This window comes from Falco rusticolus, chromosome 10 (assembly GCF_015220075.1).
Source record: "Falco rusticolus isolate bFalRus1 chromosome 10, bFalRus1.pri, whole genome shotgun sequence".
Classification (NCBI taxonomy): domain Eukaryota; kingdom Metazoa; phylum Chordata; class Aves; order Falconiformes; family Falconidae; genus Falco; species Falco rusticolus.
The window spans coordinates 27,783,577-27,800,046 of NC_051196.1; the positions used below are offsets into that span (position 1 = coordinate 27,783,577).

At 44.9% G+C, this 16,470-nt stretch overlaps 2 protein-coding genes across 5 annotated transcripts; one reads left to right on the plus strand and one right to left on the minus strand.

The window, feature by feature from the left end:
• Window positions 1–295: 295 nt before the first annotated feature.
• CSTF1 (cleavage stimulation factor subunit 1) lies at window positions 296–8,442 on the minus strand. 2 transcript variants are annotated; one of them, XM_037403397.1, is made up of 7 exons: window positions 7,890–8,442; window positions 7,126–7,296; window positions 6,317–6,512; window positions 4,719–4,996; window positions 3,713–3,910; window positions 2,719–3,109; window positions 296–1,219 (listed from the first exon to the last, which is right to left on the minus strand). In XM_037403397.1, exons 1-7 carry the CDS (start codon window positions 8,007–8,009, stop codon window positions 960–962), a joined length of 1,614 nt encoding a protein of 537 aa, XP_037259294.1. In that variant the 5' UTR covers window positions 8,010–8,442; the 3' UTR covers window positions 296–959. The 2 variants fall into 2 exon arrangements, with proteins under 2 accessions (XP_037259294.1, XP_037259295.1); XM_037403398.1 differs by lacking the exon at window positions 7,126–7,296.
• A 4-nt stretch (window positions 8,443–8,446) lies between these two features.
• Window positions 8,447–16,144, plus strand: AURKA (aurora kinase A). Of its 3 annotated transcripts, none has more exons than XM_037403394.1 (9): window positions 8,447–8,911; window positions 9,473–9,559; window positions 10,687–10,966; window positions 11,552–11,630; window positions 12,334–12,525; window positions 13,237–13,375; window positions 13,756–13,904; window positions 14,504–14,678; window positions 15,319–16,140. In XM_037403394.1, exons 1-9 carry the CDS (start codon window positions 8,564–8,566, stop codon window positions 15,508–15,510), a joined length of 1,641 nt encoding a protein of 546 aa, XP_037259291.1. In that variant the 5' UTR covers window positions 8,447–8,563; the 3' UTR covers window positions 15,511–16,140. The 3 variants fall into 3 exon arrangements, with proteins under 3 accessions (XP_037259291.1, XP_037259292.1, XP_037259293.1); XM_037403395.1 differs by lacking the exon at window positions 8,447–8,911 and adding an exon at window positions 9,165–9,216 and having other exon boundaries at window positions 15,319–16,144; XM_037403396.1 differs by lacking the exon at window positions 8,447–8,911 and adding an exon at window positions 9,215–9,239 and having other exon boundaries at window positions 15,319–16,144.
• The last annotated feature ends 326 nt before the right edge of the window (window positions 16,145–16,470 follow it).

A 16,470-nucleotide genomic window follows, 5' to 3' on the forward strand; every position in this document is an offset into this window, starting at 1 on the left:
AGTGAGTCTGGGTCTCTGAATAATTAAAAAAAAATTTGTAATTCAAGTGCTGTGTAACAGAGAACAAAAATTTCTCAATAAAATGAAGCAAAGTGACATTTTTGAGGTACATATACAAAAGCCAATGTGCACAACAGTTTCTTTGAGAGGATACCAAAGGTCTCTATGGCAAAATGATTCCCATTTTCACATGCTGCAGCACAGCCACATTTTACAGTTGCAATGTGGATATCCCATGAAAATACTATGAAATTAGAGGTCCCACTTGTTAAGATAAATTCAAAAGAAGACAAGATTTCAAGTCTGAGCTTTAATACCAGAACACGATTTCTTGAATTCATCTAAACAATTTAAAATCCCATTTCAAATTCTCGTGGCACTAGACTGGCTCAGAATTGAAGGTCCACTTGGCCAATTAAAAAAAAAAAATAATCCACCAACCCCACCTCCCCCCAGACTAAAAGATACAAAACGGAGCTTTACAAAGAATAAATCAGAACTGAAGGCAGCTTAAGGCTTCATGAAAATACTTGCCAAGTTCTGCTATTACTTGTGTAATCCATTCTTTAAACAGACTTCAGTGGGATTGCACAGATACAATGCAGAGCAAAACTGGCTCACACTGCCCAGTTTGAGCAAGATACAGTCACATTATCTTTCGCAGGATTTAGAAAGACAGGAGAAAAAGTTTAATCCTTCCTGCAAGGATCATTTTATTCTCCCTTCCCCAACTCCTTGAGTACAATTAGAGATGACTTACAAAAATTAATGCCACACACACTAATAAAAAAATTAGCGTGGGGCAAAACTTAAGTCTCAGTATTTTGGTATTTTTCTGCCACATTTGACAGAATTAAAAAATAGACACAGCACGGCTTTCATCTAGGCATCTGTTGGCAGTACAATCAATACAAGATGATATAATGAATCTGGATAATGACTGTTTTATAAAGCTGTCCTTAGTCTGTTGTTGACCTCCTGTACCAAAATCTAGCCCTGTAGTCATCACTGCAGGTCATGAAGCCAGGATTGGTAGGAGAATGGACAATACAACGGACAATGCTGTTGTGCCCAAGAGAAAGAAGGTTTCTCCGTTCAGCAGTTCTTGAATCCCAGCAGCAGAGACTTATGGTCCTTTCATCTGGCAGCAGCACATAATCTTCTGTGTGGTTGAAGACAGCTTGTGTCCTGTGTACTTGTCGTCCACTCAATCCAGCTCCTAAATACATGCAGCAAAATATTAACCCAAACAGGATCAATTTTAGAAAGGTTTCAAAGACCTAAGAATAAACCTCCCGTAACTATGAATTTCTGCAGTCTACAAAGGAACCTCGTTTTCTCAATCTACCATTTCCCCATACAACAGGTGAATCAATAGTATTCTTTTGCAGTTATATACATGGTATATTCTATAATTTCTTAGAGGACAGAGAGATTATCTACTCCAACCACATCAGTGAACTCCAACCACTCAGTATGAGTACAATCACTTAACTTTTAAGAGCACATTTGCCTTGTATTTTTTTTGTATGAGGCTCACAGCTGTAACTAAGGGGAAAGACCACAGTTAACGAGAACCTGTGTATTTTACTATCAATGACAACTTTTGTTTTTAATGTACTTATCATATGGCACATTGTATGACCTACCCTGGCCATACCTTCCCCTCCATACCCTTCAAATAAAATGTACGTTTTATATATAGGCATTTACTTTGCAATACATCTGCAGCCTACCTGATATTTTGCAAAAGTTTGTGAAGCAGGTGCTGCACCCTGCTGGCTGAGAGCAAGTGAGAGAAAAAGGACCGTATGCACCCCAAAAGCTGATACACAAAGTTTTCTATATCCTCTCCTCTTTCACACTATGAATCCTACTGCTTAAGCATGTTACTGCTTGATGCAAAAGCCTCCCCCAGCACAGAGCTGCTATCATATGCAAAGCCTCTACATCCTTCACCATTTAAGTCCTGCTGTGATCAAAGCATGGTATTGTCAGCATGCTCCTTGCACACAATTCCATCCTTGGGGGTGGTGGGGGGGAAGAAACAAATCAGTTATTCTGAAAAATAGCTATATTGCCATGGCTTACTAGAGCCATCTTTTGCAAAAAGTGCAATGGTTAAAGCAATTGCCCCAAAGTATAGGTTCAGTTCCCCCTGTCTGGGTGGGTACTCTGCAGGAAAGTGGCCTATTCTAACCAGAAATGGGTTAGGTATTAAATTTTGACCCTTCCTGTTTAAATTGTGCCCCTAGCCTATGAATAAATAGAAAAGTCTCAAAATAAAAATGATCAAATGATCACCAGCAAGAAAAGTGATGATGCTGTTGTTTTAATAATCACTGTTTCTAAACCTGACGAAAAACTAGAGAACAAAATCTTCTGCACAAGCATGCTAGTCCTGAGGGCAGTGTTCTTTTTTTACTTGTCCTTAATTTAGTGATAATTTCCCTCCAAAGCAATGGAGTAACAATGTTAGCCTGAGCAGGTTTTGGAGACTTTTCTAAATATGTTTACACCGACTAACATACAAAAATCACAGCTTGTCTTCTGGAATTAGTCTACATTAAGTGTTTCCAAAAATTTAGGGCAATTTATCCTCAAAGCAGCAGTCTCCCATTGCCTTTAAGAACTGCTATTCTTCTGACAACATTATCACACATGTTCATGGGTCGGTACCTGAAAAAGAAGGTACCTGGAAGGTCACCTGCCACATACCTGTGTATTTGACCAGTGTTCGACCAGTGGATATCTCCCACAGTTTAGCTACAGAGTCTTTTCCACTTGACAAGATGTACTTTGAATTTTTGGAAAATATAGCAGAACAGACTTCGGCTCCATCATGTGCCTTCTCAAAAGTAGTGATACAGCGATTTGAAACACCATCCCACAGTTTGATGCATCCATCCTTACTTCCCGTCACATACATGTTTGCACTTGCGTTGTAATTTACTGAACATATGGCATCAGTGTGCTGATCTTGAGGATTGCAAGACACAAAACACTGGAAAGTATTGATATCGTACAGTCGTAAAGTAGGGTGCTGGGTACCAACAAGTATGAAATCTCCAGAAGGGTGAAAAGAAATTGAGCGCAACATCTCTGCTTCCTGTTTGATCAAAAACACACAGTTGGTGTAAGAAAGAAAAAAAATAGTAATCTGAAAGTGTTAATTCTGGTGGCATTGAAGTGCTAAAAAACTAGTTAAACTACTAGTTAGGACAATGTGTTCTGTTTTTGCAAAACAGAAAATGCTTCCTATAGGATTAAAATGTCAGGCTACCTTTAAATGTACTTTTTAAAAAACACGTTTTACATTTTTAAATGCAATTTTTGTCCTAGAGCCGCTTGCAGTGCCTGCTCATTTTTGGGATATCGCACAAAAGTTACAGGCTTTGTCAGCCAGTCACACCCCCCAAAGCCCACCACCACACAATCCCGAACCCTCCTCCAAAACAAAGATAATACAATTGACTTCAGTTACCTGTATTAGATTTGGTCTAGATTAACAAAAAGTAGACAGGCACTAGATTTAAAGAATATAGGTAGCCATTATGCACAAGTTCTTAACATATAATTACCATAACGTCTGCAAATTTTTTAGCTGCGTACTCCTATATACCTAACCACTTAAAACTCACACATAACTCACTGATAACTCAGCATTTATACATTAAAGCTTTGGTTGCTCTGAACTGGTATTGTATCGAACCTGTATATATTTGAAGGCTCTTTTGGCAGAAGGTTTTGAATAATCAAACAATTTAAGTGTGTAGTCCCTTGAACCAGATGCTAGGATCTGTTCTGTTGGATGAAAAGCTAAACACGTAACTTCATCCACATGATCGTACAGAGTCCGAATAACGGGGTGATTTTCCATGTTTTGCTGCGCTGTCTCATTCATCATGACCTAAAAAGAACATTCAACAAGTCAGTGTTAGAAAACAGAACACACTTTTGACAGGAAAAGTAGGTTTTATGCTTGCCACAGCAGCCAAACAACAGCTACCTTTCTGACACGTGACTAGGCACATAATCAGTATTATATTAAATTATTTGAAGGCCCATTATATAGTGTTGTCAGGTAAGATCCCTCTATCTTTACAAAAGTTGACTGACTTGCTCAAGGAGAAACTGGTTTCAGTAGCAGAGAACTAGTGCAAAAAACTGTTACCACCTTCATAAACAGTCCAAATCAAAATACTTGTATTCCCTTAAGAATTAAGGGAAGCTGTATCAACTGGGAAAACAGCAACATTTACTGAGAATGTGGTGTGCATACTGTGCAAACCACCCCCCTCCCCGCCTTTTAAATTGCTACTTGGTAACTGTACTGCAGGAAAAAAACAATGAATCAAACAAATATGTATTCTGTGAAACTGTTCTGAAACACACAGCCACTGGAGAATGTAGAGGCCAAAAGTGTAAGTGGGTTCGAAGATGAACTGTGCTCATAAAACAAAACAATTATCAGCAACTATTAGAAGCAATTTCTGGCTCAATTCTCTAGACTGCTGCCAGAAGTTACACAGGTATACTTGCCCTATTTCTTCTTCCTTTTCTTCAAGGGTACTTTGTGAGCCGCTGTTGGAGTAGGAAATACGCCGAGACAGATATTTAGTCCAACCCACTGAGCTGGCCGCAAGGCACAGACATGGCATGAAACAGACAGCACCTCACGAATTCACAAAGCGGTTATGATTCAAGTCATATTTTACCTCAATAGGCATAGCACTTTTGGCCAACATTCTCTCTGTATCGAGAATTTTTATTGAGGCATCAGCAGATCCTGTAGCTATTAACTGTCCATCTCTGCTATACGTAGCTACACGACATGGTCCTTTATGAGATGTGACATAACAAGTCTCATATTCAGAAGCCTCGGGAGACATGGTCTGCACATCTGCATCAAATTCCAAGTCAATTCCTGTGCCTGGAGCTACCGTATCTGACCGTCCAATTGCATATTGAACAGCACTGTCATCGTTCTCCATTCCTGAAAAGAAAGAAGTTGAAGCACTTAAACCAGGTTCACCTTCTCCTTCGACAGACAGCCCCTGCTGAACAAGGCTAAGCTAGCAGAGCAGATTTGGTTGTACAGCAGGATTTCTCGTGACACATGAGAGGTACTTTGTCTACACTAGAGCAAAACACATTTCTTCAATTAACTGTGGAAATACAACCAGCTAGTATTGTAGAATGTTAAGTACTGGTAAATGCACTGGCAATCGGTTACTGGAGCCATCAACAGGCTTGTAGTCAGCTCTTCGCAGAGGGAAAACCAAGTCCCAACACCATTACATGAGATCCTAGCATTGCAAATGGAAATTTTTATTCCTCTTCACACCCACTCTACAGAAGGGTTTTTTTTTGTTTGGTTGGTTGTTTTTTTTTAATTTCCAGGATACATCTACAGAACAAAGACAGTTCAGCACTGGAAGTGGTAACAGGGCAGGCACAAGAATTTTCAGCTATGTGCCCAACAGTGGCCATCAACCAATCAAATGCAACAGAAAAGATTTTGTTGCTTTCATGTACAAATTGCATGTCTAGCATTCTTATTTCAAACAGACACAGGGCTTCATATATTTATACCCTTGGAACTCAACTAGTTCAGGCAGCAGAACCAGTTCAGTTACAATACAGTGAAGACATGATGTTACTGCTAGACCTCTTCCAGTAACTTAGCCAGCTTGTTTCAACAGCAGCTCAGGTATTTTGACTACATACTTGTGGCACAGATGTACTTTCAGAGAGAAAGATGCACAGAGAGAGAACAGGCAATACCTTTGCTGAGGCCCTAGACTCCAAAGCTTGTTTTCTTGAGACTGACATATGAAGGCTAGTGAAGACTGCCAATGGAAGGGCGTGCTCCCTTTCCAACAGTGTTACAAAGAATCATATAGAAAATATTTCTAAAATTGGCAGAGAACCAGGTAGGTCAATCTTCTATTAGGCCTGTGAACCCAGTGATCCCGTTTACTGGAGTGTATTTTTTAGAAGGCTGCCAGTCACCCAGAACCCTGAGCAGGTACTCGTATGCATTACAGAAGTTCAAACAAACAGAATCTGACAACGCTTGTTGATCTGTTTTGATTTTAATGCATACAAAAAGATGAAACACAAGGCTAGAATGCCCTTCAAAATGAGCCATGAAGGCAAAGGCTGTATCGCAATATACAAAATTTTGTCTATTACTAGACAAAACCTTTGTGTAAAAGATGTCTTTTCAGTAACACTGACCTCTTAATTCACAAGCATTTATGGTAGGGATTTAGAAACTAGACTTTTATGTTAGCTTTTCATTCCAGCTTACCTAACTTAATTAGGTGCAGCAGTTGTTCAGATGGTGCACAGACCGATTGTGGTTTTATTTCATTTATCAAGCCATTGGCAATATTTATGTATCCATCATATAGCAGCTGACTAATTATCAGTTTATAAAGTTGCTGACGGTCTTTCAAACTGACTTTTGTTCTATACATTGTGAGCAAGGAATGCCTTGGAGGGGCCTGAAATAAAGAAGAAAAATCACATACAAGAGACTTGCAGGAAACAACCACAACCTTTAAATAAAGCACATCCAGCTGAATTTCAGTGCAGAGACCAAACACTACCATATTTTATGGAAGAATCAGAGACACAGAAATGAAATGGGGGGGAAAAAAAAAAAAGGAAAAACCTGTTGCACTTGTTTGCTGTAGGAATGAAAACCTGGCCAATAAACAGCATGTGAACCGTATTACCGAGGCAGGGAAGCCGGGAACAGCGCGGCGGCGGCCGGCATCGCTCCCCGGGCTGGAGCGGGCACCGGGGGGCGGCACCGCGGCAGGCGCAGGGCAGGCGGCGGCCCCGCAGCCCCGACCCGCTCCCGCCCCCCGGCCCCGCCGCCTCCCCGCCCGGCAGACGCCGGCGCCCGCCCGCCCCCCTCCGCGGCCGGAGCGATGAGCGGGCAGGGAGGGGGCGTGCGGGAGAGGGGCTGAATGAGGGCGGGCAGTGCTTAGCCGGAGAACGGCGGGCACACAGGGCGGGCTCCGCAGGCCGCCTCGGGCGGGAGCCGCGGGGGGCGAGACCCGGCAGCGGGGCCAGCAGCGAGGGACAGCGCGCAGCGGCCCCGGTACCTACCGACCCTTCCTTCTGCCTCCCTCGCTCTCCCCCTAAAATGGCGACCGGAGCCCGGAGCGCATCGATCGGCGGCGGCGGCAGGGGAGGAGGCGGCGGCGGCGGCCGGGACCGAAGAATGCTCCTCCGCGAAGGCTGCTGCATCGAGCGCCCGCAAATCGATTGGAGGCGACTCTTGAAGGAGAGAATCGCACCATCACATGACCGTGACGCCTCGCGCGCGCGCCCGCGCCCTGGCAGGTCCCGCTGTGTCACGTGACGGGTGACGCGCCGCGGGAGCCCCCGAGCGACGGGGAGGGGCGGGGGGCGCCGGGCGGAGCGGGCGGCGGGGCGGCCACCGGCAGCGGCCGGGGGTCCCTCTTCCCCACTTCCCCTCCGGGGCGCCGCCGGGGCCGGCAGCGCGGCGCTCGGGGCGGGGTGCGGGCGGCAGGCCCCGCCGGCGGGGCAGCCCGGGAGCCGCGGGGGCCGGCGCCTCACAGGAGGGTGGCTGGTGGTGGGGGATGGGGGGGAGGGGGGCCAGGGCTCTTTTGTGTCCCAGCTGCAAAGCTCCGAAACGCTGCCGCCGCTGAGCCACCGGGTTCCCGGACACGGGGACGTGAACGGGCTGTGAAATAAGTTGTGGGCGCTCAGCGCTGCAGGCCTGCCCGGCGGTTTTGGCCGCTCAGGCAGCACAGTCGCAAGCACCTCCCGCTGCCAGGCTGCTCCGTCCGCCAGCAGGCTGGGTGCCTGTCCCGAGCGCACCCCCCCCTCCCCACAGCCCTACTCACGTCAGCCTCAAGAAACGGCAGTCGAAGTGGTCGCGGGTCAAGGAGGGGGGTCGCCATGCCACCCATGCCCCGTGGCAGCTGACGTCTATCACATGCTGCAGCGACACGACGACCTGACATCTTCTTTTTACCTATCCTGTATGACTTGTAAACACCAACACACACACCAGGGTCTCCTTCGCACTTGTTTTCAGCACCGCTGAGTCAGTTAAAAGTTGCCTTCGATGGCGGTTCTTCAGAGGCCCGGAGTACTGAACCGAGTGTCGGCTGCCGCTGGTCCCTCAGCGGCCTGGGTCCCCCTCACGGGTAGGAGCAGGAGCAGGAGCGCTCGGGCAGCCGGCACCGGAGGCAGCACTGCAGCCCCACGCTCCTTCTGCGCTGCTACCGACGGGCTGCGCTCACCGCCCACCCGTCCCGCGTCTCTTCGGGACCCTGTGCGGTTTGGGCCGCTGCCGCGGGCTGTGGGGTCACTGCCGGCGGGACGCGAGGGGCCGCTGCCGGTTCCGTAGGCCGGGCGCTGTGCCGGGCCGGGCGCCCCCTTCGCACTTGTCCTCAAGAACCGGCGGCACGTGGAGCGCTGCCCGCGGCCGCGCCCCCGGCTGCGCGCGAAGCTGCGGCCTGCTGCGCCCTGCCCCGGCCTGCCCGCGGGGCGCCCGCCGCGCCGGCCCGACACAATGGCCCCGGCCCCACTCGCGCTCGGCTCCACGCGAGGTGGCAGCACCGCCGCTCCCTCGGCCCGGGTCGGCGGGTGCGTGCACGGAGGAGGAGAGGGGGGAGGCCGGTGCCTCGCGGGATGCGGGACTAACCTGGCGCCCTTCCCCCCGCCGGCGGCCGCACGCCGAGGCCGCGGAGGCTGCGAGGAGGGGACGGTAGTTGTAGCGTTGCCACAGGTGGGTGGTCTGGGCGTACGCGATTTGCGTAACGGAAGACCCGGCCAGGCAGAGACTTTGCGGAGAAAAGTGTGTAAGCGGGGCGCCGATCCACGCACTTGGAGTACGGAAGGAGCCAGCGGCGGAGAGACGGTACGTAAAATACGCATGTAGCGCAAACACCGCCCTGGGGGCGGGCGGCCTGGCCCTGCTCGGGGTACGCAGCAGGCTGCCGCTGCGCATGCGCCCCAGAGGCTCGCGGCGCCCAGGCCCGGCCCCGCGACGAGCGAAGCGTGCGGGGAGCCAATCCACGGGCGGGTCGGGTGTGGAAGAGCCAATCAGCGGGCGCGAGCGGCGGTAGAAGGGCCAATGGCGAGAGGCGCTCGTTTAAAGGGTATTTAAAGGAGGGCGGTTTGAATTCAAACCGCCGCGGCGGCCGGAGGGGGTGACAGGCTGGGGTGAGCGGCGGCGGCGGGCAGCGGTGCGGCACGGCGCGGAGGGGGCTGCTCGCCCGCCGGAGCCGCTGGCGGGGCCGGGCCGGTGGGAGGCTGCGAGTGCGGGCTGACGGGGCGGTGTGCGGTGCTGCGGCGGGACGCTAGGCTGGGCCAGGCCCTGCTCGGGGCCTGCGGCCTTCGAGCTGGAAGGCGGGGGGAGGCGATCCAAAGCACGGTGTTTCTGTGGAGCTGACTGCCCTTCGCTGGGTCTCATCTGTAGGCTGAGGCATACGTAGCTGTTCTTCTCGACACTATGGACAAGAGTATGAAAGAGAACCATTCCGGATACCCTAGTCGTGCTGCGAAGGTAAACGAGTCACTAGGTTGGCAAGTGCGTCCCTCCTGCTCGCACAAGCGCTGCTGGTTTCCAGCTGTCTTTGGTAACCATTAACTGTACTAAATAGCAAGAAGGGGATAGAAAACTGCCTTGAAACAAGGTTTTTCCGCAGGCAGGAAACAACTTATACTGTTGTCTGTCAGTAGCTTTTGCTTGGAGAGCACAGTGCTTACTTTTTCATTTTTAATGTTTGTATGTTATAGTTGAATTGGAAATCCTCCTACTTGTTCTAAGTACAAGATCCCTTAAAGAGAGAGCAAATGAGTGTAGTCAGTTTATTCCACATATGGCTTCCAAAAGCAATCCCTGTGTTAACATCACTAATAAGTGCCTGGGCAGCAGTACTCAAGATCATCCTGATTATCTAATTTTTCTATATAGAAACATAGGCGATTTATTTCTATTTTAATTTAAAATAAAATGGGTCCTGGTAAGGTTTTGGAATAGCGTAAGCAAAGCTGCTTTTTAATCAAGCTGTCAATATGTCATTTTTAGTGAATTGAGCCAAAATACTAAATAATACCTAGGGAAGAAAAAAAGTACAACTTTTTGCATAGGTATCGTTAGAGGGTCAAAAATGTGAGAAGCTAGTAGCTAGTATTTGAACTTAATTGTAGGCCAAGTATCCCAGAAAAAGTAAGAAATTATTAAATATAAGCCTAATGTGAGCCTACGTTCCCTCATTGGAAGCAAAATGTTAAAAGCAGATAGCTGAGCCTTTCTAAATTTGCTTTATTTTACTGAAGTCCCATTACAGTGCAAGGTGTCTTAAGATCAACAGCATTAAAGGAAGCAGTGACTCAAAGCAGTGTATATTTTTATAGTAAAGATTTGTTGTCTTAATACTTTTGGCTGATGCTCTTCAGATGTGTGAGGAGAAGTTCTGCTAGCTATAATTAAGTGTGCTGTTGTAGAAAACTGCTTTTTCTTGTCACTGTAGAAATTTAAGAATGTTTTCATTCTAAAACATAAGATCAGACAACCCTAATGTCTCTTGTTAATGTGCTTTGTGGGGTTTTTTCTGCTCTGCTGAATGGGGAATGTAAAGGTTATAGTACGCTATTCTACTATTAATATGTAGTATTTTCTCTTTGAAGATTTCTAATCCCATTGAGGATGGCCCAAAACGTGTCCCTGTGTCTCAGCATTCTGTCCAGAGCCAGTTACTGAACAGTGGAGTTCAAGCACAACGTGTTCTGTGTCCTTCAAACTTTGCCCAGCGAGTTCCTGTGCAATCACAAAAACCTGCACTGTCAAACCAAAAACTGCCTAACAGCCAGATGACACAGCAGCCCCGACAAAAACTTGTCCAAGCAACTGCTAGGTCTCAAGTTCCAACCAAGAACAATGAAAAACCTCAACAGGTTCCAGTACCTGGTAATTCTGTGGATGATATGCGTATATTTATATAGTTGTGGCCCTTGGGGGATACTTCTATTTTGTGAAGCAGTGTGCAGTGCAGAAAGCCTAAAGCTGCTGCTGCTGATGTGGGACAGTTCTGCAGAGAAGTACTTGGTTGTGCCCCAAAACAGAATAGCAGCATGTACTTCAGCTTAGATGTTACTGCACTATCCTTGTTGCCAACTGAGGACCAATATGGGTGTTTAAAAGTTTCCCGATGCTCATTAAGCAGCTGTGAGTTAATTGGCACTCATACATCAGTTTTCCCACTATTCATGTTAATCTCTGATATGTGAGAATACTGTATTTTTTTTTTTTGGGGGGGGGTAGCTTAATGGTTTTTCTGACTTTCAAGAAAGCTTTTTAAATTACACTTTGATGGCACTGATAACTGCTATGCTGCTTTGACAATAGTGAGTTACACTAGGTTGTTTAAAATGTCATTGCATGTATTCTAGGAACAGTTTCAGATATGGCACAGAGGTTAGATTTGCTCCCATGTGAATTTTTGTGTTGTGTTCATGCATCTGGTTCATGATGTTGATCTACTTCTCTACACAGCAAAAAATCCTGAAGCAGAAAGCACCTCTAAACAGAAAAATGAGGAGACTGCTAAAAAGAAAAATGAAGAGACTAAAAAGTAAGTTTTATGTCTAAATTGTTCTAGCTCACAGAGTCCTGTTGGATTAGGCTTGTTTTCTAACTTCCAGGACTTAATGCTGCAACAAAGTTGCAGCTAAGCTGATAGCTATTTGAGCCCCCTGGTTGTGGAGACAAGTGGCCTTACACTTCACAGGCAGGACATAAGAAACTCTAGGAAAGCTTACTTTGACCTGGTAATTCTCAGGAACAAGGACTTCTTGTAATCTAAAGAAAACTTTTGGCTAAATGGGTACAATAGCTTTTCCCATGAGAGAACACTGATAGCCACTGCCCCAGTCACAAGATGTACACTTGAAAACAAAGCCCCTTTCATATCTGCAAGAGACTGGAGCCCAAGGATGAAATTAGATTTTTGTAGTATGGCTAGCTTAAACAGTTCTGTCATGCACTAGTAATGTGTCTCTAAGTGTACTGAAATGAGCCTGGCTTGGTATATGCAGTCTTGATTTTGTAGTAGTGTGGTTGAGGTTAGTACCTCTGCGCATAAAGGAGGAGACTGGCTTTCAGAAATTTATTTTGAAAAGTGTCTGTGTATTTTATCCTCTTGGTCATCTTTTAAAGACTAAAACGTAGTTCAGATCACTAAGTATCTATGGAACAGGAGCATTATAGATTGTAAACCTGGGAGTCAAAGCCCCCACAAGTATCTAGCTTTTTTAACTCTCTCCTTCCTCTTGCAGAAGGCAATGGTCTCTTGATGATTTTGAAATTGGTCGTCCTCTGGGGAAAGGAAAGTTTGGAAATGTGTACCTGGCACGTGAAAAGCAGAGTAAATTTATTCTTGCTCTGAAAGTGCTCTTTAAAACACAACTTGAGGAAGCTGGTGTAGAACATCAACTACGAAGAGAAGTTGAAATACAGTCTCATCTTAGGTAAAGTTTAGTGACCTTTATTACTCCCTGCTTTATTTGTGTTCAAACAAAGTAACCTTGTTTATGAAAACATATCCTGTTGAAGAAGAGAGGCCTGTTTTTAAACCCAACACCTTGAAATTGCTAGTTAGGATTCTTGCCTTTCTGCACCAAGATATACCTTTGTTTAACTTGCAATGAAGTAACCTCTGGTAGTGAATCTTCCTATTTTTAAAAAAACACCACCCAAAACAACAACAAAAAAACCCAACCCATCAAAAACCAAACCACAATCCAACAAACTCAGATCTGCTGCTTGGAATTGCAGTTTTTCGAGTGCACTTGTTTCTGCTATTCTGCTTCCTGGAAAATAAGCCCATCTTGCTGAAGAAATTGTTTCTTAAAGTGTTTAAGCTTAAATTCCAAACCCCGTAAGAGTTGGCACCTTCAATGGTAATCGCCTCTTCCAGCAACTGTAGAAAAGTATGTTCAAGAAGATAGGAATTAGCCAAACCCTTAGCTAGCTGTTTGCTTGTAGGGCGTCTAAGCTGCTGCTTTGATAAACGCCATCTACATGCCATGAAGCTCTCAATGGATATGTTGTGAGCTGAAGGAACACTTGCAAGATGTTGAAGTTCCTCTCCTTGTCTTGAAAGTGAAGAGGCAGGAAAGAGAAATTAAAGTTATACAGACAAACACCTTGTTCAGAAGAATGTTTAAATCTTTTTGCAGGCATCCCAACATTCTCAGATTATATGGCTACTTCCATGACGTTACAAGAGTTTACCTTATTCTAGAGTATGCACCTCGTGGAGAAGTCTACAAAGAACTTCAGAAGCTTACCAAGTTCGATGAGCAAAGAACTGCTACTGTAAGTCTCTGGCTTCTTACATGTTACTTGCTCTTCATATCTGGAGTATCTGCAGGATAAAGTTAGCTCTTCAGATGAAGTCCTGTATTCTGTTGTGCGAGACTGAGATTCCTTAGATGCTAGTTTGCTTGTGCACTTGTAACAAGGAATAAGTTGGGAAGACAAATTACTGCACAGTACTAATATAATGTTCATCATTGCTTACTTAATATTGCAAGTGCTTGGTCACTCCAGGCAACAGCCTGTACTGCCAGACTTCAAGGGTTTAAGGAATAATTGCTTTAACTTAAACTACTAATTATGCCTAGAAAAGGCTACACTGTAGCTAGATAAGCTAGAGTAACAATGTCTTTAAAGATTTGTTCTCTTTTCAATTACAGTACATTACAGAACTAGCAGATGCCCTATTGTACTGTCATTCAAAGAGTGTGATTCACCGAGACATCAAGCCGGAAAACTTGCTGCTTGGGTCAAATGGAGAATTAAAAATTGCGGACTTTGGATGGTCTGTACATGCCCCATCTTCTAGGTGAGAATGCAAGATCTATCTTATGCAGTGACATTTTCACTACAGAAGTATTTCAGCTTTCTTGTCAGAGTTGCAATTGTGGAATGGAGGTAAATATGTACTTCCTAAAAATACTGTGTGTGTGTGTGTGGAAACCACTTCAGAAGCAGGCTGCTGCAGCAGAGGTCTTAATAGTAAACTGGTGGATGAGAGGGAGTGTTATTACCCTGTTTTTTATAACTTGTTCTAGGTTTAGCAAGTTTTGAACTATACAAATGAAGAAAGCTGGTATACTGGTGTAGGGTTATAGTGGTCCCTGAGATGAAAGATCAGCACTTGTGTTCAAATGCCACACTAGCAGTACTTAAGACATTGATTATTTGATCGAGCAAGTGGAATGAAGGAGGGATAAGACTGATTGCAGTGACTGAGATGCTTTAAAACAAAAGTAGATTTACTGCTGGTGCTTCTTTTGCTGGGTGTTCTGGTGGTGCTGACTCTATCCAGGCTAGGCTGTATCAAGGTACAGCTGATTTGCCAGCATTAGCTTTTATCTGGTTCTTGAAACGTATCTTCTAATTACCATAGTAAGAAAACCATTAACTTGAACTTTTCTTCAGGAGAACAACTCTCTGTGGGACACTTGACTACCTGCCTCCTGAAATGATTGAGGGGAGAACACATGATGAAAAGGTGGATATTTGGAGCCTGGGAGTTCTGTGCTATGAATTCCTTGTAGGGAAACCACCTTTCGAAGCAGAAACATACCAGGAAACTTACAGAGCTATTTCCAGGGTATGTGCAAACACTTATTTGGATTAGCTGAATTGTGCTGCCTTTCAGTTCTATTGTCTTATTGAAGCTTAACAAATGGTCATTTTGAAGAAATGGCATGTACTGTAACTAGAACTGTATCAAGACAGTGATATGCAGGAAACTAGATTCCTAAAACTGTCCTCAGTCATTCAGCGGAATGACTATGAAACCTTAAGTTACCTTGTCTTACTTCCTTGGTTAGACCCTGTTTCTGCCTGCATCTGAACTTCTACTTCTTTCCTAAAGCAATTAACCTTCTCAATATCTTTCCTTGTTTTTTAACTTACAAAATGAATATTTAGCATTCACGGTGTTACTAAAAATAATAAGCTTAACTTTTCCTGTTTCATACCCCAGAGAGGTTCCAGCAAACCAATCTTGTTTGAATGACATTGAAAAATATGCTTGCTTAACTTCTACAAGCAGCAAGAACCTTGTTTTCATCAGAATTATGATGAAATGATTTAATCTCATCTCAGCTGGCATAGGTGCATAGCCCACAAGGCTGACACACCTTTAATTTCCAAGATACATCATGGAGGGTAGAGTTCTTTATCTCTAGTTTGGTTATTGCCAAAGAACTTTTGCATCATCTTTAGTGTCCTTCCTTTTTCCTTAGGTGGAATTCAAGTTTCCTCCATTTGTAACAGAAGGTGCGAGAGATTTAATTGCAAAGCTTCTGAAGCATAACCCATTCCATCGACTGCCCCTGAAGGATGTACTACTTCATCCCTGGATTACAGCAAACTCTACAAAGATGCCCAACAGCAGAAAGAGTGATGTTGCTGCCCTACCCAGAACACAGTCTTAGCAGGAGTAACCTCATGGGATCAACAAGAGGAGTCTTGTACTGTGACTACTGTAATGCTTACAACATGAAAAGTGTGTCTTAGAATCTTAATTGCAAATTGAATGGAGATCTTTGGGTTGGCTGTCATCTTAAACTCTAATTGCAATGTAAAATGATTTGTTTTCTAGCTGGAGGTTGTGGAATATTTAATATACTTGAAATCCAGTAACATTGGGCCAGGTTTGTTGATGTAAGTATTAAGCTGTTCAAGGCTCTTATGATGTGGTCTGTCCTGGTAATGGTTTGTTGCTCCAAGAAGAGGAAGCTGTTTTAGCTTATTGAACAGTGCAATATCCTGGAGCTACCTGTCTCCTAACTTATTGGGCTGCTAAAGGATATCCCAACTGTGGTGTAATCTGAAACTGAGCAAGGTGAATGTGTTTCTAAGTGTCCTAATGATGTGTACATTATTTTTGTTTCTATCTTGTCTAAAATGTTACCACTTTTAAAAATAAAGACTTGTTATATACTGTCACTAGCATGGTAAGGTTCCTTTGACATTATCACTTCCCCTGGCTTTGTCTAACCACTTGTCTGTCATCAGTACAGCTTGACTTCTTGTCTATGATCATAAAATAAATTTACTTCCCACCTCTGTCAAAGTTCTTTGTGCTGGTACCAAAAAGTAGGTGTGGTCACTTCCTATTCTACAATCATAACACAGGATTACAAGGTAAGTACCAAATGTGTTGCTACTTATCTTGCAGGTTTTCTCCAACCACTGAAACCTAGGCCTGCTGTTTCCTTTTTTTAGTGCGGTTATGGTCTGAAAGGTCTGGGAAGTATTGTCATCAAAGCAGGTATGTAACAAGAACTAATGTCAACACCTGGTGGTGTAACATGTTATTCCCCAAAATCTAGCAAGGGTCAGGCTACTGGCCACCAAAAGACTAAATGAACCCCCACCTCTTTTCCAGTAAA

Bases quoted from the DNA above. Each gene is read 5' to 3' on its own strand.
- CSTF1 (XM_037403397.1), bottom strand. From the start codon at position 8,009: ATGTCAGGTCGTCGTGTCGCTGCAGCATGTGATAGACGTCAGCTGCCA. The intron at 6,513-7,125 runs GTAGGTACCGGG...TCTTTATTTCAG, and splicing joins GGAGGCAGAAGGAAGGGTCG to GCCCCTCCAAGGCATTCCTT. The intron at 1,220-2,718 runs GTATGTGGCAGG...GCATGTATTTAG, and splicing joins AACACTGGTCAAATACACAG to GAGCTGGATTGAGTGGACGA.
- AURKA (XM_037403394.1), top strand. From the start codon at position 8,564: ATGGCCCCGGCCCCACTCGCGCTCGGCTCCACGCGAGGTGGCAGCACC. The intron at 9,560-10,686 runs GTAAACGAGTCA...TTCTCTTTGAAG, and splicing joins ACCCTAGTCGTGCTGCGAAG to ATTTCTAATCCCATTGAGGA. The intron at 14,679-15,318 runs GTATGTGCAAAC...CTTTTTCCTTAG, and splicing joins CTTACAGAGCTATTTCCAGG to GTGGAATTCAAGTTTCCTCC.